The 22,273-nt window shown below is 35.8% G+C and overlaps 1 protein-coding gene and 1 pseudogene across 1 annotated transcript; both read left to right on the top strand.

The window, feature by feature from the left end:
• The first annotated feature begins 8,587 nt into the window (after positions 1-8,587).
• On the top strand, positions 8,588-9,385 carry LOC116860512 (annotated as a pseudogene).
• Positions 9,386-17,457: 8,072 nt separating this feature from the next.
• On the top strand, positions 17,458-18,342 carry LOC116860434 (olfactory receptor 5D13-like). Its single transcript, XM_032846489.1, has one exon. It carries the CDS (start codon positions 17,458-17,460, stop codon positions 18,340-18,342), a length of 885 nt encoding a protein of 294 aa, XP_032702380.1.
• The last annotated feature ends 3,931 nt before the right edge of the window (positions 18,343-22,273 follow it).

Here is a 22,273-nt window from a genome sequence, read left to right as displayed (position 1 = left end):
TTATTATCTTTGATACTATATTCTATTTTCTCTTGGATTCTAGATTTTATTTTATTCCTTTTACACTGATTTTTAAATTTATTTTAAGATCAAACTGGAATTAAATTTTGGTGTGATATGAAAATTGGGCTGATTTTATGTTTTAACCTATGAATGTATGTTTTCCCAGAAATATTTATTGCAAAATCACTGCATTAGACTGACCTATACTGCTGTTTTTTTCACATGTAAATGTCAGTATATGTATAGCATGCAAACTTTCTATATGCTTCTCTCTGTTTCATAGTCAGAACTATACATAACTAAAAAGATACGGTATCCAGTAAAGTCAATCCTGAAAAGTTACTCCCTTTCTTGCAGGATAATTGAGATGTCTTTTGATCCTTACCTTTTCAAACAAATTTTAGAATCATTCTTCTTTGGTTTTAAGACAGAATTACAGCAGAAGTATAGATCCATTTTGAAGGAAATGACAATTTGCATCCTTAAGTCTTCCAAATCATGAGAATGCTATATCTATCTGTTTAGATTTGCTTCAATTTTATCATGAAATGATATCAGACATTTCATCACATTGTTTTTTTGTAAAGTTCTTGCAAATATTTTGTGAAATTAATCTCTGAGTGTGTGATCTTTTTCATACTATTTTAAATTTCATTTGTAAGATGTGTATCATTTTTAGATCAGAATCTAATTTATTGCTATATTAATTTTACTTTGGGACACTCTACTAAATCTCATGAAAATTTTATAATTTTTTGTAGATTAGTTTGGATTTGCAACATATACATCATATAATCTCTGATTAAATATATTCTGATTTTGCTGTTTCCAATATTATTCCTTTTCATTATTTTTTGTTTTTGTCTAACTAAGAAGTTCAGTGTAATTTTGAATAAACATAGTAAAAGTGGCCATCCTTGATTTTCTCACGTCATAAGGAAAGCATTTAATATTTCATATTTAAGATGTTTTCTAGGGACACTTGGGTGGCTCAGTCAGTTAAGTGTTTGCTTTCGTCTCAGGTTGTGAATCCCAGGGTCCTGGGATGGAGCCTTGCATCCAGCTGGCTCCCTGCTTAGTGGGGAGTCTGCTTCTCCCTCTCCCTTTGCCCTTCTTCCCTGCTTCTGCACATTCTCTCTCAAGTAAAAAAATAAATAAGTAAAATCTTAAAAAAAGAAACAGAATGCTGTTTCTGATAGGTTTTTTGTACATTCCTCTTTTTTCCAGATTAACAAAGTTATCTGCTTTATTTGTCCATGTTTTTGCAATGTTTTGGAGAGTAGATGTGGAATTTCATTAAGCTGCTTTCTCTTCATCTGAGTTACTTTAATATTTTCATATGGAAACTTATATCTTTTGGATTCTTTAATGTTAAATCAAATGGTTATTGTCCTGAGAACATGAATTTTAAATGTTATATAATAAATTATTCTATTAGTTAATTAGTTTGTTCCCATATTCTTACATTGTTGGTGAGGATAGAAATTGGCAGAATTACTTTAGAAAGCAATTTGGTAATAGCTATCCTAAGAAAATACACATAGCAATACCACTTCTGAGAATTCTTCCTAGAGTTACTTTGAAAAGCAAAGGAAAGAGATACACAGTTGGATATTTTTGAAGTATTATTTATAGTAGCAAAAGAATATAGAATTTGAAATACTCATTATTATGTGTTTGGCTTGTAAATTGTAGTATTTTTTTTAAAAAGAACATAACCATGTAGCCATTAAAAATGTTAAGTCATTTTATATGTATTCATTTGGACCAAATAAAGTGTTCCAGAAAAATTGAGCAAGAACCACACAGTAGTCCTAATTTAACATCATTTATTTAAGAAGTGCATATGCGTGTCTCTCTATATATGAATATATATATGCAATATTATTTCTTGAGGATTCAAAGGAGTCAAACAAACAAGCAAAAACAGGTGGCAAGTGGAAAAGTTGATGGGATGACAGGCAGAAGGGAGGGAAGGAGGGAGATTTTCTTTTTGAACTATCTTTGGAATCACATTAAGTAAATGTGTCATGTAAAGAAAGACCATTATATTTAATTTATCATAAATGGTTTTAATATAGAAATTGATGACTCAAAATGTTGGCATGGTCTCTCAGTTTTATAATTTTATAATCACCAAGGTATCTGTTTCTATCGTTCTCTTTTTTATAGATTGATTGGTATAGATACAAATGCATGTTATACAGATAACAGATATAAATATATATTAATATTTTTTGTGTTTTGAGTATTTCAATATTTATATATTTAATTTATGTATTTCAGATTGTAAACATATTATATTACAAATATCAGTATATTATTTTGAGAGCCAGATTATACTGAACTTATGAAAATTAATTAAAATTTCATTGAGAATTCATCATCACCCTTTTATTCCATAATTTTAGAAGTGCTACTGCCTTCTTTGAACTGTAATATGATGCAACACTTTGGCTTCAACAATTATTTTAACCATTTCTGGCAATGTTCATATTTTACACTCAGCTTATTTCATGAAATTATAAACTTTTGACCTGTTTCCAGGTTTTAGTTATTTTGTTGCTTATAATTAGGTTAGACTTTCAGAAATTTTTCATTGTACTGTATTGTGTGAAGAGTTACAGGGAGTTTTGAATACTACAGAGAATTAATGGTCTGGGGAATGGTCCAATTCCTACTTCTAATTAGCAACACAGGCTTGGAGTACTTAAAATAACTCCCAGATTGTTAATATCCAGAATACAATTATCTTTTTTTTTTAAGATTTTATTTATTTTATTTGACAGACAGAGATTACAAGTAGGCAAAGAGGCAGGCAGAGAGAGAGAAGAGGAAGCAGGCTCCCTGCTGAGCAGAGAGTCTGATGCGGGGCTTGATCCCAGGACCCTGGGATCATGACCTGAGCCGAAGGCAGAGGCTTTAACCCACTGAGCCACCCAGGTGCCCCCAGAATACAATTATCTTTATGAAAATCACATTCTATGACAAAGTAGACATTAGAATTTCATGTTAATTCCATTTTCATTTTAAGAAACAACTGAGATAATATGTATAGAATTGCTTTGTAAGTTGTAATTGTAATTTGCAAATATAAATGGCTAAAACTATACGATGAGATATTTATTTTCTTCTTTTCATTTCACAAATATTGAATATATAACTAAGCTAGACACCAAATAAAATACAGATACACAAGGAAAACAATCAAACTGAAACGCCACCTGAAGAAAATTGATATAATGAAATGTCTTTAGTTTGTTGTGACTTTAGTATCTCTTTACATGAGAGAATGAAATTTGAATCCTGATTATTCTACATACCAATTTTGTGACCTAGAAAATTAGATTTTTTTATGTTTAGTTTATTTCTTTGTGAAGCATGTGCAGTTTTAGAAAATGGTATGTAGGTTTGGATTCACTAAATAAATTCTATTTTTTTTAGTAATTAAGTGTTTGGAAATGATAATTATTACCTGTTACATCTCCCACCTCTCCCTCCACATCCACAGACATTAAAAAACAAGTGACAAAAGGTTTAGCAAAACGATTCAAAGTGAAAGCAAATGTGGATGTTGAAAGGCTAATTGTTACATTTACACTATTTCAGGTGATAGTCCCTTGACAGCAATGGTTGTGATGGTGGAAAGTCCTTGAAATGAGCCTATTAATATGAATGTTGATATTTTTAAAATAAGTTTTAAATTATTAAATAATTTCCACTTTACAAAATAAATTGTAAAAACACTTCAGAGTTTCCGTACACACCTTACTCAATTATCCATATTGTTAACATCTTATACAATTAATGTGATGCATTTGTCAAAGCTTCTGCACAGCATAGGAGACAATAAATAATAAAAAGGAAACCTGTAAAATGGTACAAAACATGTATGAACCATGTATCTGATAAAGGATTAATTTCCAATACTACAAATAAGGAACTCATACAATTTAATAGCAAAAACAAACAAGCAAACAAAAAACAAAACAAGCAAACAAACAAACAAAAAAAAAACTTATAATCCAATTAGAAAGTTGGCTAAGGACTGAATTTAGACATCCTTTCTAAGATATACAAACAGCCAAAAGGAGGGCCAAAAGAAAAAGAAAAAAAAGTTTGATGTCACTTAATTATCAGGGAAATAAATACAAATCAAAACAATGACTCACCTCAAACTTGAATTTATATATATATATATGTAATGATATATATGTTACATATATATATTGTTATATATATAACAAATGTTGATAAGGCTATGAAGAAATAGGAACCCTTATGCACTGTTGATGGGAATGCAAAATAGTGCTGTTGCTATGGAAAACCATATAGAGGTTTTTCACAAAATTAAAAATTTAAGTAACATGTGATCCAATAACCCTGCATCTTGATATTTATCCAAAAGAATTGAACTCAAGATTTCAAAAATATTTTAGCATTCTCATGTTCATTGAAGAACCATTCACAATATTCAAGATGCAGAAATAGCCTAAAATGTCCATGGACAGATAAATGGATAAAGAAAATGTGGAATAGATATACAATTGGATACAATTCAGCCTTAAAAATAAAGGAAATTCCGTAATATGTGATGACAAGGATAAACTCTGAGGACATTATGTAAATGAAATAAGTGAGTCACAGAAAATAAATTCCACTTAAACAAGATATATAAAATAACCAGATTGTTGGAATCAGAGAAGGGAATGATAGTTGCTAGGGACTGGGGGAAGGGAAGAAAAGGAGTTACAAATTTGTGGGTATTAAGTTTCAGTTTAAAGGATGAGTAAGTTCCAGAGATCTGCTATATAAAATTATATTTGCAGTCAACGATACTATATTCTATACTTAAAAATCTCTTAAGAAGGGGCACCTGGGTGGCTCAGTGAGTTAAAGCCTCTGCCTTCGGCTCGGGTCATGATCCCAGGGTCCTGGAATCGAGTCCCGTATCGGGCTCTCTGCTCGGCAGGGAGTCTGCTTCCTCCTCTTTCTCTGCCTGCCTCTCTGCTTATTTGTGATTTCTGTCTGTCAAATAAATAAATAAAATCTTTAAAAAAAAAATCTCTTAAGAAGGTAGATGTCACATTAAGTGTTATTACCATGCTAAAATGAAAAATTTGAAAAGAATCATTAGTACATTACAGGGCAGCTTGGGTGGCCCAGTTGATTGATCTTCTGACTCTTGATTTTAGCTCAGGTCATGATCTCAGGGATGTGAGATTGAGCCCTGTGTCGGGCTCCATATTCAACACTGAATCTGAGATTCTCTCTTCCTCTCCCTTTGTTTCTCCACCAGCTGCTGTAATCTCTCTGTCTATAAATTAAGTAAATAAATAAATAAATAAATAAATACATTTTCTTTTTAAAAAGAAGCATTAGTAGTACATTATGATCACTAAAATCTTAACTTTATATAGATTCTTTATTTTTTTAATTTTTTCCCATCAGTGCTTGCTTTCTTGTCAGGTCCAATCCAGGCTTGGATTACAACCACATTGCATGTAATTGCTGTGTGTCGTCAGTCTACTCTGGTCTTTGAGAGGTTTTCATTCTTTTCTTGTTCTTGACTCTGACAATCCTAAGGAATAGTGGCTAGGTATCTTGTGAAATGCTTCCAAATATGCGTTTGCATAATGGTTTTCTAATTTTAGGCTGGGATTATGGGTTTGGAGAAAGAATATCAGAGATAAAACCTTTCTCCTTATATCATATCAGGAGGTAAATGATATCCTCATTATATCACTGATGATGGTCACCTTCATCCTTTTGCTTAAGGTAGTGTGGAATTTGAAATGCAGTTGAGTTAATAACAACTACATTTGGATTGTTCTTCTCTTTTCTTATTTTGAACTCAACAGTTCATGTGGTCTTCAATTAATACATATTATTTCAGGGGCACCAGGGTAGCTCAGTCTGTTAAGCATCTGCCTTTGGCTCAGGTCATGGTTCCAGGGTCTTGAAATATAGCCCCTCAGTGGGGTCCCTGCTCAGCAGGGAGTCTGCACTCATCTTTCCCTCTGCCTCCCCTCTCATGCTTTCGCTCGTGCTCTCTCTCTCAAATAAATAAATAAAACCTTTAAAAATAAAAAATGCATATCATTTCAATAATTCAGTATCTAAAAGCAATTAGTGGAATAGATGTGGTGATGTAATTATCCCCAGTGCTTTAAAAGGAAATGCACATAATGCAATGACACAAGAGACAGTGTTTCAATTGTCTGTATGATTTGTGGTTCACTGAGGAACACTCCAATTATAATTCTTTATAGCTATATCTTCATGGTCTTGGAGGCAGATATAAGACCCAGAGTTTGGCAGAGTTTAGATTGTGGATTCAACTCTCAGGTTTTTCTCTTTGTATTTCCTAAGATTTCTCATGTCCTGGAAATAAAATGCCATTTTACTGGCATACTTATTGAAATATACTGCTACTTTATTTCAAATCTCAAGCCTGTTGTTATTTGAAAAAATGTTTTATTACTAAGAAAAAAAAATGCCCGAGATTTATTAATCATAAGACGAAATTCTCAGTAAATTAAGAACTTCTGGTTTCAGGTCAGTTCATTTCTCTTTTGGTAGCTTTCAATTTAGGTGGGAAACATGGAACTCCAGCTCAAATAGATTATTCCAAAAATTATTTACAACCCATTTTGAGGTCAGAAGTGTTTGAAGCATGAAGTGTTTCTGAGAACTAAATTTTGTACTACAGAAACTGGCAGCAGTGAGCAATGCGAAGTCACAGAAAATTATGGGTTATTTATTAATTTTGTAATCCCATATGCTTAGTCTCAGTATGAATACAAACCTAATCCTAATCCATTAATTTTCACTGAAATCACTTGAAATTGGTAGGGTTGGGATACCAAGTCTTTTTCTGAGTATTCATTGACCTCATAAGTGTTCCACTAAGCCAGAACAGTGTAGCGATCTCCCTAATAAGCCAAAGTTTTGCTAATAGTTTCGAATTTGGAGGAAGCTCATTTATTAAAATATCCTGAGTAATAATGTATATTTACAATGTATCTGCCTGGTCTCACTTGCTGTTGGAAAGAATATGCTGATGATGGATGCTCTAGGCGTGGGGTTGCTTGTAGTACATGTTTAGGCACTCACATTGAGGCTGACACTGGTTCCAGGCAAAGCTAGGAAGATGGGACAGATAACTCATGTAATTCTGTTGCAGCTCATGTCTGAATCTCGAGACTATTCATTTTATGTGCCTATGCCCTTATTTCCTAGTATTGCCCAGGTTTTCCTCATCATAGGAAAGGGCTTACTTCTATTGGTCCAGAAAATGTGTTATTTTCATTGTATCATAGAACGTATTTTGTATGGAGCCATTGTTGGTGAATATGAGATACTTCTGTTCCTCTGTGTATATTCAAATTAATTACATATTTATAATTTTATAATATATAATGGAATGATGTAAGACACATTAATAAATATCTAATGAAATGTTAATTAATTAAATTTAATTGGTAAAATAATATATGTTGGGAAAATTGTCAAAGAAGACCTACAAAACTATCCCTGAAGGCAGTATACCCTTCGTGGAAGTTTGATGGAAGCTAGATGATTATTTCAGAAATAAGAGTCCGTAATGCATTCTCAAGCATTAGGTATATGGGATAGACTAGATACATTATAAGGTTTATTTCCACTCTTTTTTGTAATTTATTTTCAGCGTAACAGCATTCATTGTTTTTGCACCACACCCAGTGCTCTATGCAATATGTGCCCTCTTTAAATACCCACCACCTAGCTCCCCCAACCTCCCAACCCCCGCACTTTCAAAACCCTCAGGTTGTTTTTCAGAGTCCATAGTCTCTCATGGTTCACCTCCCCTTCCACTTTCCCTCAACTCCCTTCTCCTCTTAAATTTCATGGGTATTTAATTCTGTATAATGCCTAGAAATCTTTGAATATATAAAATATTAATACGAAGATTTATGCGGCACCATTTGCAATGCCAAGTGATCTTGATCCTTTGTATAATTCTTAAAACCATAACAAAGTTCTTTGTGCTTCTTTTTTGCCACTTTTCCTCCTGCTTTACACAATTACTTTTGTGCTCTAAATTTATATTTCAGTTCAATAGTAATAATACTAATGAGGGTTAAATTTTAAACAGTAGAATGATTAATATACGTTTTATATACCAGTGGTTCCAATAATTTAGCAGGCATCAAAATCACCTGGAGAACTGGTTAAGTCAAGAACTGTGAGCCCCATCCTAGAGTTTCTGATTCCAAAAGTTGGTGATGGGGTTAGAGAATTTGCATCCCTAACAACTTCTCAGTCGCTCATGCTGTTGCTGGTTTGGGGACCATACTTTGAGATTCACCATTCACAGCAGCCTATGAAGCCTCTTCTCTCTTCATCTTTTCCATTCAGTTCTACTTTTCAGAACTAACTGTTGGGTCTTTATTCAACAGGAATCATGATGTAATCTGAAGGAAATCAAAGTCTCATACCCACTTTTATTCTCTTGTGATTTTCAGAATATCCAGCACTGCAGGTTCTACTCTTCCTGGTTTTCTTGTCTATTTATATGGTCATCACTGTGAGAAATTTGGGCATGATAATAATCATCAAGATCAATCCAAAACTCCACAAGATCATGTATTTTTCCCTCAGTCATTTGTCCTTTGTGGATTTTGTTTTTCTCCACCTACATTGTTGGAGAACTTGATTGTGGAGGACAGAACAATCTCCTTCTTTGGTTGCATTATGCAATTTTGCTTTGCTTGCATATCTGGAGTAACAGAAACTTTTAAGTTAGCAGAGATGGCCTACGACCATTTTGCGGCATTTGTAACCCCTTGCTGTATACTACCACTGTGTCTCAGAAGCTGTGAGCTCTGCTGGTGGCTGGATCTTACTCATGGAGTATAGTGTGTTCCCTGACACTCACGTATTTCCTTCTTGCATTATCCTGTTGTGAGTCTAGCATCATAAATAATTTTATCTGTGACCACTCTGTAATTGTTTCTGCCTCCTGTTCGGACCCCTATATCAGCCAGATGCTGTGCTTTATTATTGCCATATTCAATGAGGTGAGCAGCCTGATGATTATTCTGATGTCCTATATACTCATTTTTTCACTGTTCTGAGGATGTCTTCTACAAGTGGGTGCCAGAAAACATTTTCCCACCTGTGCCTCCTACCTGATAGCCATCACCATCTTCCACAGGACCATCCTTTTCCTCTACTCTATCCCTAATCCTAAAAAGTCTTGGATCATAAAGTGACTTCTATGTTTTACACAGTGGTGATTCCCATGCTGAATCCTCTGATCTACAGCCTTAGGACCAAAGACATGAAAGATACATTCAGAAGATCAGTTGTCACAAAATTGCTTTGTCACTCAATATAATATTGTTAGATTCATCGTTTTATTTCTGAAAAAAACCTGATTTACTATACTAGAGATTGTTCAATTCTTATTGGGCAGTTGATGATTTAAATCACTTTTCAACAGGCTATTAGTTAATATACTTATAGCAGTATGTTTTATGATTATCAATATTCTGTGCATTAATTTTAGTGAAATATCTCCAGACCTGTAAACCAAAATTAAAAAATAAAATTATTTGATTGTATTATGTAATATTTGTAAGTTATTTTAGAATATTTTATCACAGTGTCATTGTATATGTATGTTTCTAAAATAAAGACCATTCATCAAATACATGCAGATCTAAAAAGTTTCCTCTAGAATTGCAATCAGGCTGCTCCTGTTCTGGAGATCGCTTTAACAAGTGTTCCAGCTCACTGCACCTTATACAGCATCAACATTTTGCTATTCTTAGATCGAATGGCAGAAGATGACTTTTATTCAGGAAAAATTTATTTATTTATTTATTTATTTATTTATTTTTAATATTTTATTTATTTATTTGACAGACAGGGATCACAAGTAGGCAGAGAGGCAGGCAGAGAGAGAGGGGGAAGCAGGCTCCCTGCTGAGGGGAGCCCGATGTGGGGCTGAGGCTCGATCCCAGGACCCTGGGATCATGACCTGAGCCGAAGGCAGGAGCTTTAACCCACTGAGCCACCCAGGCGCCCCCAGGAAAAATTTAAATGGACCCAAGCACATCTGGTTATTCAAATTTCAGCAAACATGTCAACATAATTCAACGGAAAAAGTATGCTTTTCAACAAGCATTGCAGAGACTGGATATCCAGATGGATAAAGGAGGCTTAACTCTTATCTCACACCACACACAGTTATTAACGTGAATTCAATGAAATGGATCACAGTTCTAAGCATAAAAATTAAACCTAAAGAATTCTAGAATAAAACACAGAAAAAATATAGTTTGAAATTTGAGGTGCAATTTTTTTTAGATAAAACACAAAAAGGATGGATTCTCAGAAAACTGATAAAAAGAACTTCATCAACATAAAAATTTGTTATAAAAGTGTTTTAGTGGTAAAGGATCTTGATAAAAAAATAAACCTGTAGACCATAGGCTGGGAATAAATATTTTATATATATGTATGTGTATGTGTGTGTGTGTGTGTGTGTGTGTTTGCCACATATATGTGTGTATACACATTTGATAAAGGATTTGTTTGTAGAACATTTTATAAAAAAACTCTTTATGCTCAAAACCGGTAGACAAGGGGTGCCTGGGTGGCTCAGTGGATTAAGCCGCTGCCTTTGGCTCAGGTCATGATCCCAGCGTCCTGGGATCGAGCCCCGCATCGGGCTCTCTGCTCAGCAAGGAGCCTGCTTTCCCCCCCCCACCCCACCTACTTGTGATCTCTCTCTCTGTCAAATAAATAAATAAAATCCTTAAAAAAAAAAAAGATAGACAAATAATCTAGATAAAGGTGAAATCTTTAAGCAGACACTTGACAAAACCAGACATACAAATCATCTATAAACATATGAAAATACAATAAACATTATTAATCATGAGTGAAATTCTTTTTTTTTTTTTTTAGATTTTATTTATTTATTTGTCAGAGAGATAGAGTACAGGCAGACAGAGTGGCAGGCAGAGTCAGAGGGAGAAGCAGGCTCCCTGCGGAGCAAGGAGCCCAATGTGGGACTCGATCCCAGGATGCTGGGATCATGACCTGAGATGAAGGCAGCCACTTAACCCACTGAGCCACCCAAGTGTCCCAATCATCAGTGAAATTCTGACTAAAATCACAGTGAGCTACCACTGAACACCAATATGAATGGCCAAAATAAATGACTGAAATGCCACATATCAGCAAGAATGTGGAGCAAAGAGAATGCTCACACATTTCAGATGGGGATAAAAGGTAAAATGAGTTTGAAAACAGTTTAACAGAGTCTTCTCAAGTTATGTGGACAATTCCCACACACTTGGACAATTCCCTCTTTAGGTGTTCATCCATGAGAAATGAAATCCAACGTACTTTAACTGAAGAGAAATTGTTCTTTATTGCATGTGAAATAATACAGGGAATGGAAGAGTAAGAAAAGCAGTGTGTAGAGGATATTTTTGCCTTTTATGAACTTTTTTTACTTTGTTCCTTTAAAAGCTGATTTTTAGGGGCACCTGTGTGGCTTAGTCAGTTAAGCTTCTACCTTTGGCTTGGGTCATGATTCCAGAGTCCTGGGATTGAGTACCACAGTGGGCTCCCTGCTTACCACAGAGACCTCTTTTCCCTCTCCCTCTGCCTGCCGCTCCCCCTGCTGGGCTCCCTGTCAAATAAATAAATACAATCTTTAAAATAAATAATAAAATAAAATAAAAAGTGATTTTTCTAGAAGGAGTAGCTTTGCTTTCATAATAAGTTTTTTCTATCAGCCACTAAAAGGTAAACAGGAGATGGCAGGAAAGATATGGGAAGTCTTTGTCACTTTAACATAGAGGAATTTATATTTATATATATAAATGAAGTATGGTACTATATAGATATAATAGTTAATGCATGTAAATCTTGTCTTGCATTGTGCCTTTGATGATCTTCTCATTGTCCCTTTGATGACTTTCTTATACCAAGACTTTGAAAAATGTACTGATGAGGTATAAGTGTTCTGATGTAATTGTCCTTTTGAGAATCAAGGTAAGGGTACAATTTGTTTATAACAGAATGGTTTTCATATTGTTATTAATTCTGAGAAAAGACAGACATGGCATATATGAGTAAATTGTCAGGTCAGCCCAAGAAAACAGTTATTTTTTTGCTTTAAACAGGGGAAAATTAGAAGAATGATTTGTCATAATGGTCCTAGAAAGCTTACTGATATAAAAGGGGAAAGAGAGGTATTTCAGAAATTAGCAAAGAAACCATTAAAGTCAGCCATCCTGTGATTCATCCCTGTTACTCAAGAGTGGTTGGCTTTTGACTGAGACCTAACCACTATGTGCCTCCCTCAGATCTCAAAGTGTGCAATGCTTGTGCTCCCCCTGCCTCTCCAGTTTTGGACTATAGTTCTTTCTTCTCCTGCCCAATGCACCCTAATAGCCAGACAAACATTGTGAGAGGGGAGATGGGAGATGGTCAAGCCTTTGTGAGAGGTCTCAATTCTCTGGTGAGATTTTTAATTATTTTTCTTTAAGCACCATGAAATTTCTTTTTTTTCCTTTCTTTTTTTTTTTTTTAATTTGACAAATAGAGATCACAAGTCGACAGAGAAGCAGGCAGAGAGAGAGAGGAGGAAGCAGGCTCCCCGCTGAGCAGAGAGCCTGGGCTCCATCCAGGACCCTGGGATCATGACCTGAGCCAAAGGCAGAGGCTTTAAGGCACTGAGCCACCCAGGCGTCCCAGCACCATGGAATTTCTATAGGGCATTTCAATCTTCCTCTTTGGAAGCCTCCAACAGCACTCTAGAACACAACAAATGCCCTATAGGGAAAATGGATCATGAGTTTAGGGTTTCTTTAGTTTTCAATTTATCACTAAATTCTTAAATAAATTGATCAAATAAATTTCTCTTGTGTCCACAAAGCACTGCTAGATTGTTTTCTCTGTATTGTCCCTCTGCAAGGGCCAAACGTGCTCAGCCTGTGCCCAAAACCAGCAAAAATGTGATTGTGAAGGAAAAAGTTGGTGACTGCCAAGAAAAGAAGCCATAAGAAGATTTCTTCAAGCAGAGGGAAAACAAATAGATCTTGGGAAATAACCACAGACTGTGGAAAACTCAACCACATAGTTGCCCTTGGCAAATGAATATGGCTTAAAGCACATAGTAGGCAATCATTGATTTGGCAAATGTATTATTTTCCTTTCTAATAAGATTTATTTATTTTTGAGGGAAAGACAAAATGTAGGGGTAGGGACAAAGGGGGAGAGAGAGAGAGAGAGAGAGAGAATCTCAAGCAGACTCCCCACTGAGCAGAGAGCCCAGGGTGGGTCTTCATCTCATGAACCTGAGATCATGACCTGAACCAAAACTAAGAGTTGGATGCTTAACTGACTGAGCCACCCAGGTGCCCCCCCTTTCTAATTTTCAAAGGAAATCAGGAACAATTCACATTCCCTAAGTGCAGAGATGCCAATGGTGAGGAGCAGGGAGAGTATGGAACAGATGCCAGTATAAGTGGGAGAAAAACAATGCAGACCCCTGTGATTCTGGAGAAAGGCCACGTCATCTAAAATAAATAATTCTACTCTTTGTGATAAAATAGCCTCGTTATGTTAGGGGTTCCTGGTAGTGTCTGGCAAGAGTTCTTCAGGTTGTCAGGGACCCAGGGGAAGTGTTGAATGAATCTAACTGGGTGGTATTTGGGCAAAGTAGAACAAATGGATTGCTTGACATCCACTGGTTTCAGAAAGAAACATACTTCCAAAATACATTTGTCAGTTTTCAGAATGTATGGACACAAAAAGATTATAATATTCAATTATGTTAATATAACCTTGGAAGAATAGATTGACCATATTTGGAAAAAAAACACAAATTAGTTTCAATGAAGTAAATCAGTGTTTCCACAGACCAAAAAAAAAAAATGATCATTTTGTGTTAAATGAAAAGGCTAGAATCCAAATTATGTTGTTTATACATCTCAAGACAACACATTTTGAAGAGAAAAAGAGGAAAATCACACGGCAAGTGCTAACAGCAGTTATCTCTGAATGGTTGTATATGAGATAATTTATCCTTCCTGTGTTTACTGTAGTCACCATATTTTCTAAGTCAAACTGTATATTTTCTATAATTACATTTTAGAGGAAATTCATGAGGTAGGCTTGATGAAACATTGTCTCTAGTGATTTGGAAGAAATTACATTCCTGTAAAATGAATTCAATCTAATTTCTGAGTGTTTTGATGTCAAAAAAAAAAAAAAAAAGATTCACTACAAATTCTCTAGGGCCTAAGTCCCTGAGGCCATGGAGTCATACATAAACCCAACACTTTGTTCCTAGGACTCAGATTCTCCCTCAGATTCTTACTCACCTAGGACTCAGATTCTCACCCTCCCTCTCACGCATGTCTCAGTTTTTCTAGATACTAAGAAAGAAATATATTCCTGTCACATTAATTAAAAATTATAGTCTACTGCTGCAGTATTTACAAACGTCTTAAGATTTTTAATAATGTTTGAATTCTAAAGGGGAACTTCCTTGGATACATTAATAAGAGGAACAGGATCTTCAGGTGAGTTGGTCTCAGACTGGCTGATCTCTTTCGTGTCATCTTTCATTTATATGGGGGACCTTGAAGTCCTACAGTCCTTGAGATGGGAACACTCTTCGTTAGTCTAAATGCCACGATATCTCTGGAGACCATCTTTTGGCAAGCTCACATTGTTGAGCTTTGATTTCTTCCCCCTTCCCTAGGTAGCATATCATCCTGATTTTAAACTTGAGGATATCAACCATGTGTCTAGCATAGTGTAGTCACACTGAAAATTTAAGAGGAATCTTATAAAATCTGAGATTGTCCTCAACATCTCAAGATCTTATAGAAGGATAAGAATAGTATGTATAAAGTAACAGTAAACACAACAGATCGTGAAACTTTGATTTCCTGAGAGTAATATCTGTAGGTATACCAAGAATGTGGAAAATATTGCTGGAGTGAAGAGATAGTTTCTTTGTGATAATAGTTTTCATTTAATTCTTCATATATTGCAAGTGTGGCATCAGCACACCATAAAAAAAAAAAAAGGAGGTTATTTCAGGTCGAAGAAAAGAAAAACCAAATAAGCCACAATAAATGAGCATCTGCTTTTGATTATCAGTCGGGAATCCTGGCTTTAAAGAAGGTTGGATGCTAGGAAATGGCTAGGGTCAGGCTTTAGGTAAAGCTAAGCATAGACACTGAGATTTGATAAATTACTCCAAATTTGATAAAAGAACTCCAAGTTTTCAGAGCTAATGACTGTCCCAATAGCCACAGTAATCACAGGAAGAAGAATTTGATGTTCTCCCAGTGCAAGCTAGCAGTGCTAAGGGAAGTTGGCTGTGCCTTGGTTGCTATCGTTTGCCAGAGTAATGATTGCAGTTTGCTAGGTCTCTGCATGTGCCAACCTGAGATTAGAAAGGAAGACAAGAAAGAGTCAGACAATAATGAGAAAGCGAAGGGGGAAACAGAGAGAATTTACTGAAGGACAGTAATTGGCAAAATAAGATGAAGAATGTCAGAAGAAGATTCAGGAAAGAAAACTGGACTTCCCCATGTGCCCCAAATGGCACCACATGTCTATTGCTGCCCACTTTGGCCCTTGATTCATTTTTTATATTTTTAATAATATAATGGTTGAAAATAATATTAATTAGTCACCGCCCTAAGAATTTTTTTTTTTTAAAGGTGAGAGTGTGTAAGGCCACATCTCCTGGATTCCACAATTTTTAGACTCTGTGCTAAATACATGAATATCATTTCCTAATTTAATGCTTGGAGACCAGTGCAATATGTATAATTCCATCATTATTATTGACAAAATTGAAGCTCAGAAAATTTGAGTCAGTCACCAAAGATCACATAATAAATGACAAAACCTGAAATTGAATTTAAATCTAGGTTTCAAGCACATGCTTCTTTCATTAGCTCTTTGTCGCTTTCCCACAGATTCTTTTTCTGCACGTAGAAAATATATTTTCAGGAGTATTATCAAATAGCAGTTAGCTATGAATGAAATAATAGTTTCTTTCTACCTTGATCTGGTCAGATAAAATTAAAATAGTGTCTTTGTTTATGAGATTCATGCTAATAGGCTTTTTTAAAAAATCTAAACATTTCAAACATGTATCTATTTTTATTGTTGAATGATTAAAGATACTTTTTTTTAGGTTTTATTTATTTATTCATGAGAAGCATACAGAGAGAAAGGCAGAGGGAGAAGCAGGCTCCCCCCTTCAGACCTTGATCCCAGGACCCTGGGATTAGGACCTGAGCTGAAGGCAGAGGTTTAACTGACTGAGCCACCCAGCCTCCCTGATTAAAAAGACTTCTGTGGTTATACACTGCTTATGAATACAATATGCTTTGGTTTCACAAAATAACAGGTACAAATAAACAAAGATTATATGACTCACAACAAGATAATCACATATGTAGCTTTAATCGAAACCAATGTCCCTACTAGAAATTTATAGGGTGATTATGTAACCATAGGTGTTTATTGTCATATTCTCTAGCTTGAGCAAAACACATTTTAAGTTAATCTTCAATTCAGATACTCTATGAGTATTTAATATTGTGTATGTTTAGTAAAGTCACCAGGTTAAAAACTAATACAACATTAAAAGGTATAATTATGGAATCTAGAGTCTGCTGAAAGCATCCATGACACTAAGTGAGAAAATAGTTAAGTAGGAAAGGAAACACAGGAGTGAGGGAACAGCATGACACAAAGGCAAATATATTTATTTTACCAGGTTGTTACATTGTTTTTGGAACCCTGAGGGGATTCTTGTAGCAATTGGATGGAATCAGTAGAAAGCCTACGGATATGCAGCTAGGGCTACGTTCTGTCAACATCTTATGGTGGCTTCTAAAGGCTGTCTTTCCTGTAAGTTTCAGTTTGAGTATCCTAGCTCGAGAGATACTATTCCCTCTAATGTTTTACTTCTGATCCTTCCTTTATAAACCTGATTGCTAAATTTATCTTCATGGTTATGTCAGTGCTCTGAAAAAGCACAGATCTTCAGAATGATGGAGCTGTGAAAGATATGTGTTTTCTACAACAATGTACAGTAATTCTCCATCTGTTCCTGAGCTTAATTTGTGCTCTGTCACTCAGGATCAACTTCTGTACCCAGCTCATCACTAATAAGCTGTGTAACCTTAGTCAAGTTCCTGACCTTATACACGCCTCCCCATCCTTAAGTAAAATATGAGGCCACTTATTTTATAACAGGATATAATAATATCCTGTTATTTGAGGATCTGAATCAATATATTTTAGTTTTAGCACAATGCCTGCCACATGGTAAATGTCATAGTAATGTGCTATCATTATTATCACTGTCACTATTTTTATTTTATTTCAGGCTTTTCTCCAAGCACAGTCATGTTGTTAGCAGAAGGAAATCAGAGTACTGGAGCCACGTTCACCCTGTTGGGCTTCTCAGAATACCCACACCTCCAGATTCCTTTGTTCCTGTTTTTCCTGACCATCTACACAGTGACTGTGGTGGGGAACCTGGGCATGATCATGACCATTAGGGTCAGTCCTCAACTCCACACACCCATGTACTTTTTCCTCAGCCACTTGTCCTTAGTGGATTTCTGTTATTCCACCACAGTCACACCCAAACTGTTGGAGATCTTGGTGGTGGAAGACAGAACCATCTCCTTCATAGGCTGTGTCATGCAGTTCTTCTTGGCTTGCGTATGTGCAGTGGCAGAAACGTTCATGTTGGCCGTAATGACCTATGACCGATTCGTGGCCATTTGTGACCCTCTTCTCTACACGGTTGTTATGTCCCCAAAGCTGTGTGTATCCTTAGTGGCAGGGCCGTACATATGGGGTCTAGTCTCTTCCCTGACGCTCACCTACTTTCTCCTGACATTATCCTTCTGTGGGTCTAACATCATAAATAACTTTGTTTGTGAGCATTCTGTCATTGTCTCTGTCTCCTGCTCTGACCCCTATATCAACCAAATACTTTGTTTCGTCATCGCCATATTCAATGAGGTGAGCAGCCTAGTCGTCATCCTCACAACTTATATTTTCATTTTTGTCACGGTCATAAAAATGTCTTCTGCTGGTGGGCGCCAAAAAGCCTTCTCCACTTGTGCCTCCCACCTGACTGCCATCACCATCTTCCATGGGACAATCCTGTTCCTTTATTGTGTACCCAATTCCCAAAACTCGTGGCTCATAGTAAAAGTAGGTTCTTTGTTTTATACAGTGGTGATTCCCATGCTGAACCCTCTGATCTATAGCCTCTGAAGCAAAGATGTGAAGGAGAGTATAAGGAAGTTAATGAATCACTCAATACGATTTTGTCGGAGTTTCTTATTTCCAAAAGAGATTTGATTTATTTTATTGAGAATTGTCCGATGTTTCTAGTAGAGATGATGGACTCAAATTATTTAGTCAATCGACTGAATTTTAAAATCTTTGGTTGTAATAAACCAGTTATTTGATTATTTTATTTCTATTCACCCCAAAGTTTGGTAAAAGAGCTATGAATCATATGTGCAGTAACATAGTATTGCAGATTGAATAGAGCCCCACACCCCAAAATATCCATGTCCATCTAAGAAGTTCAGAATGTGACCTTATTTGAAGATAGGATATTTGTGGATGTAATTAAGATAAGGTTTGAGATGAGATCATGCTGGATTAGGTCAGGCCCTAAATCCAACAAGTATGTCCATATAAGAGACAGAAAAAAGGACACACAGGGAAGGCTATGTGAAGATTGGTGTTTTGTTACTACCAACCAGATGGCTTTAGGAGGATATAAAGAAGGATTTTCCCCTAGCAACATCAGAGGGAACATGACACTGACAGCACCTTGATTTCAGGTTTCTGGTCTCAAGAACTATGAGGTAAGGCATTTCCACTGTTTTAAGCCACCACATTTGTGGTAACTTACTACAACTTTTCTAAAAAAATTATTTAACAGTAAATATCAGACCATAACATCCAAGTCTCTTGAATTGCATATTGGCATGGTACATCATTTTAAAAACATTCTTCAGTTCGGGGCACCTGGGTGGCTCAGTAGGTTAAGCCTCTGCCTTCAGCTCAGGTCATGATCTCAGGGTCCTGGGATCAAGCCCCACATGGGGCTCTCTGCTCAGCGGGGAGCCCGCCTCCCCCACTCTCTCTCTTCCTGCCTCTCTGCCCCTCCCCCCACTCTCTCTCTTCCTGCCTCTCTGCCTACTTGTGATCTCTCTGTGTCAAATAAATAAATAAAATCTTTTAAAAAAATGAAAAATAAAAAATAAATAAAAATAAAAACATTCTTCAGTTCTATGTAAGAGAATTTTAGGGTTAAGGAGAAATTCTGAAAACTGATAAGTAACTAAGAATGAAAATATGGAAGATTAGCAGTGACTCTGGAGGTGCTTTTTCTAAGATCTGGCCAACTTCTTTGCTCCTTCTCTTGTACTTTTATCATAGTATAGGAAATGATGTGAAACATGATGATTTTGAATACCAAATAAAAATTATTTTACACAAGTTTGCAAAAGGATTACCACAGGGACCAAAAACAAAAAAAATCAGTTATTTATCTCACATGTCTCACAACCTGGTGTGTCAAAACTGATTTTGTAAATGCTATTTACTAATGGAGTGAATATTGTAATACATTTCAAGCATAGTTAATATAATTCCAACTTTGCTTTTAAAGGTTAATCTTTAGTTAATTACACATTTTACCTGCTGGCATAGCTTCATCTGCTAGACAAATATGGGATGGTTTTAACTATTTTGACTGAAATGTTCTCTAAATTGATTATTCAGGGCCACCTGAATAATGGGTGGCTCAGTGGGTTAAGCCCTGGCCTTCAGCTCAGGTCATGATCTCAGGATCCTGGAATCCAGGTACCTGTCAGGCTCCCTGCTCAGCAGGAGATTGAGGGGAATCTGCTTCTCCCTTTCCCTCTCCCTCTCCCTCTGCTCCTCCCTGGCTTGATTCCTGCTCTCTTTTCCTCTTCCTCACTCTCTCAAACAAATAAAATTTTTAAAAAATTAATTATTCATTTGTTGGTCTTAACCCACTGACTGATTTTTGAAAAAAAATCAAAATGTTATCTGTTTCTTTCTTGCTAATCATTATTTGTATCACACAAGGTTCCTAGGATATGCACAGTATAGATATGTAACATCGTTACTATAATTGAATGATAATCACATCTCCAAGAGCAAGTGTGTTTATCTTAAATATGACTTTTTAACTTCATCTTATGCTGTAAAAGTAACACAAACCTTTGCCTCACATGCAAAAGTAAACAATTATAAAACATAAAATAAGTAAGTATCCTACTTTTAATTTTCCTCAGTTATAAAATTAGAGATTCCATATAACTTTACCATTTATTCTGACCAATTACTAATATACTATATTACATACTTTCCAGATAATGCAACTCAAGGTTTGTTCACTCTGGGAAATGAAACAACTTTCTGTTTTAATTCTACCAGGGAGGACTGTATGATTCTCTTTCTCCATGTCTGTGCAGTATTGTGTTTATAAAGGATACAAAATATATACACTTCCTCTTCCAAGACCTTTATGACAAAGTAACCATTATCAATCATTACCCTTCAAAACTAATCAATTTATTACATATGCTGTGGTACATTGGCTTTTGAATGGAGAAAGGGTAAATTATCTTTGGACTTAGGTTGTTTGTGAATACAAGAGGAAAATAGGTGATCGACAACCATGAAGAGAAAGGCAGAAAAATATGTGAGTTTATTCACTTATTTATTTTTAGTTTAGTGGAATGTCTAGCCAAATCACCAGAATTCCCATTAAACCAAAAGTATCAAAACCAGCGATTTTCAAACTTTATTATTCACACAAATGATCTGAGGTGCTATCAAGTGCTGATTTGGATGCAGTGGGCATGTGAGGGGCCCAAGATTCTCCATTTCTAATAGACATCCAAGTGATGTTGGTGATCCAGGCATTAGATCAGACTCTGGGTCGCAAGACTTTAACCAACAGATTTTATTTTAAATGAAGTTGAGTTGGTGTGGACTCATGTCTGTGTGTGGAGTCCATAGAGCGCCTATAGAATGAACTTGTTTCTCTTTTCTTCCATTGACAACAATTTGAATAATTATTAAAATCATTTTGATCATGTTAAATAAAAGATTTTAATTATGAAATTTTAGTAACTGCACAAACTTTATAACAAGCACAATTTTGTAAATATATGAAACACTTAAAGAAATAAAGTTTTCATCATTCTTCTGCTCCTTATATACTCTACTTCTGAAATTCCTCTGAATTATTCAAATCTTTGCAGGCAAATTTCCTGCAAGAGTGAGCCAGGTGAAGAGCAGCGGGATAGGAAGTCAGAAAGACAGGAAGCATGATCAAGCAGAGCTTTGTAGTACATTTTAAGAGCTTTGGCTTTTATTTTGAGTGAAATGGGGAAACACCACAGAGGCTTACAAGAGTGATTTGATCTAACAAAAATTAAAAAAAAAAAAAACCTTGGCTGAAGTTGAGAACAAGCTGTGAGATGAGAAAAAGGGTAGAAAAGGTAGAAATTGTTTAGGGGTCTGTTTAGTGGACAAAATGTAAGGGAGTCTATTGTTCTCTCTTGTGTCATAAACCACATGCCATTCTCTCTCTCTAGAAAGAGAGAGAATCTTAAGCAGGCTCCATGCCCTAGCATGGAGCCTGATGTGGGGCTTGATCTTACAACCCTGGGATCATAACCTGAGCTGAAATCGAAGTGCCCCTGACTGCAGGATTCTTCTGCCAGTCTCACTTTGGCTCGTCATGTGGCTGCAATCACTTGGGAGGTCTGCTGGGGCTTAAAACTGTAAATGAAATCACTCTTTTGTTGGGTCACTTGGTGCTGACCTGGCTGGAGTGCCTCAGTTTCTCTCACAGTCTCTCATCTGCTGGTAGGTTACACTGGCTTCTTTATATGGTGATCTCAGTACAGCGTGTAAAGACTGAAAGAAGAAGCTGTAAGGCATCTCCATGCCTCTACTCCAGAATCTACTTGCCATCATTCCCACTGCATTTTTTATTTGATTATTATTATTATTTTATTATTTTTGGAGGCGGTTAAAGAAGTCACACTTCCAGCTTCATGGATCCATCACTGTGTTCCCTAGTAGAAACATTACTCCTCTAAACTACAGAGGCTCATGGTTTCTTACTGGAAACAGAGGTTTAGCA

Source organism: Lontra canadensis, unplaced genomic scaffold (assembly GCF_010015895.1).
Source record: "Lontra canadensis isolate GAN:19392208 unplaced genomic scaffold, GSC_riverotter_1.0 scaffold176, whole genome shotgun sequence".
NCBI lineage: Eukaryota > Metazoa > Chordata > Mammalia > Carnivora > Mustelidae > Lontra > Lontra canadensis.
Note: the sequence above shows the minus strand (reverse complement) of the source record. Positions and strands in the feature narration are given on the sequence as shown.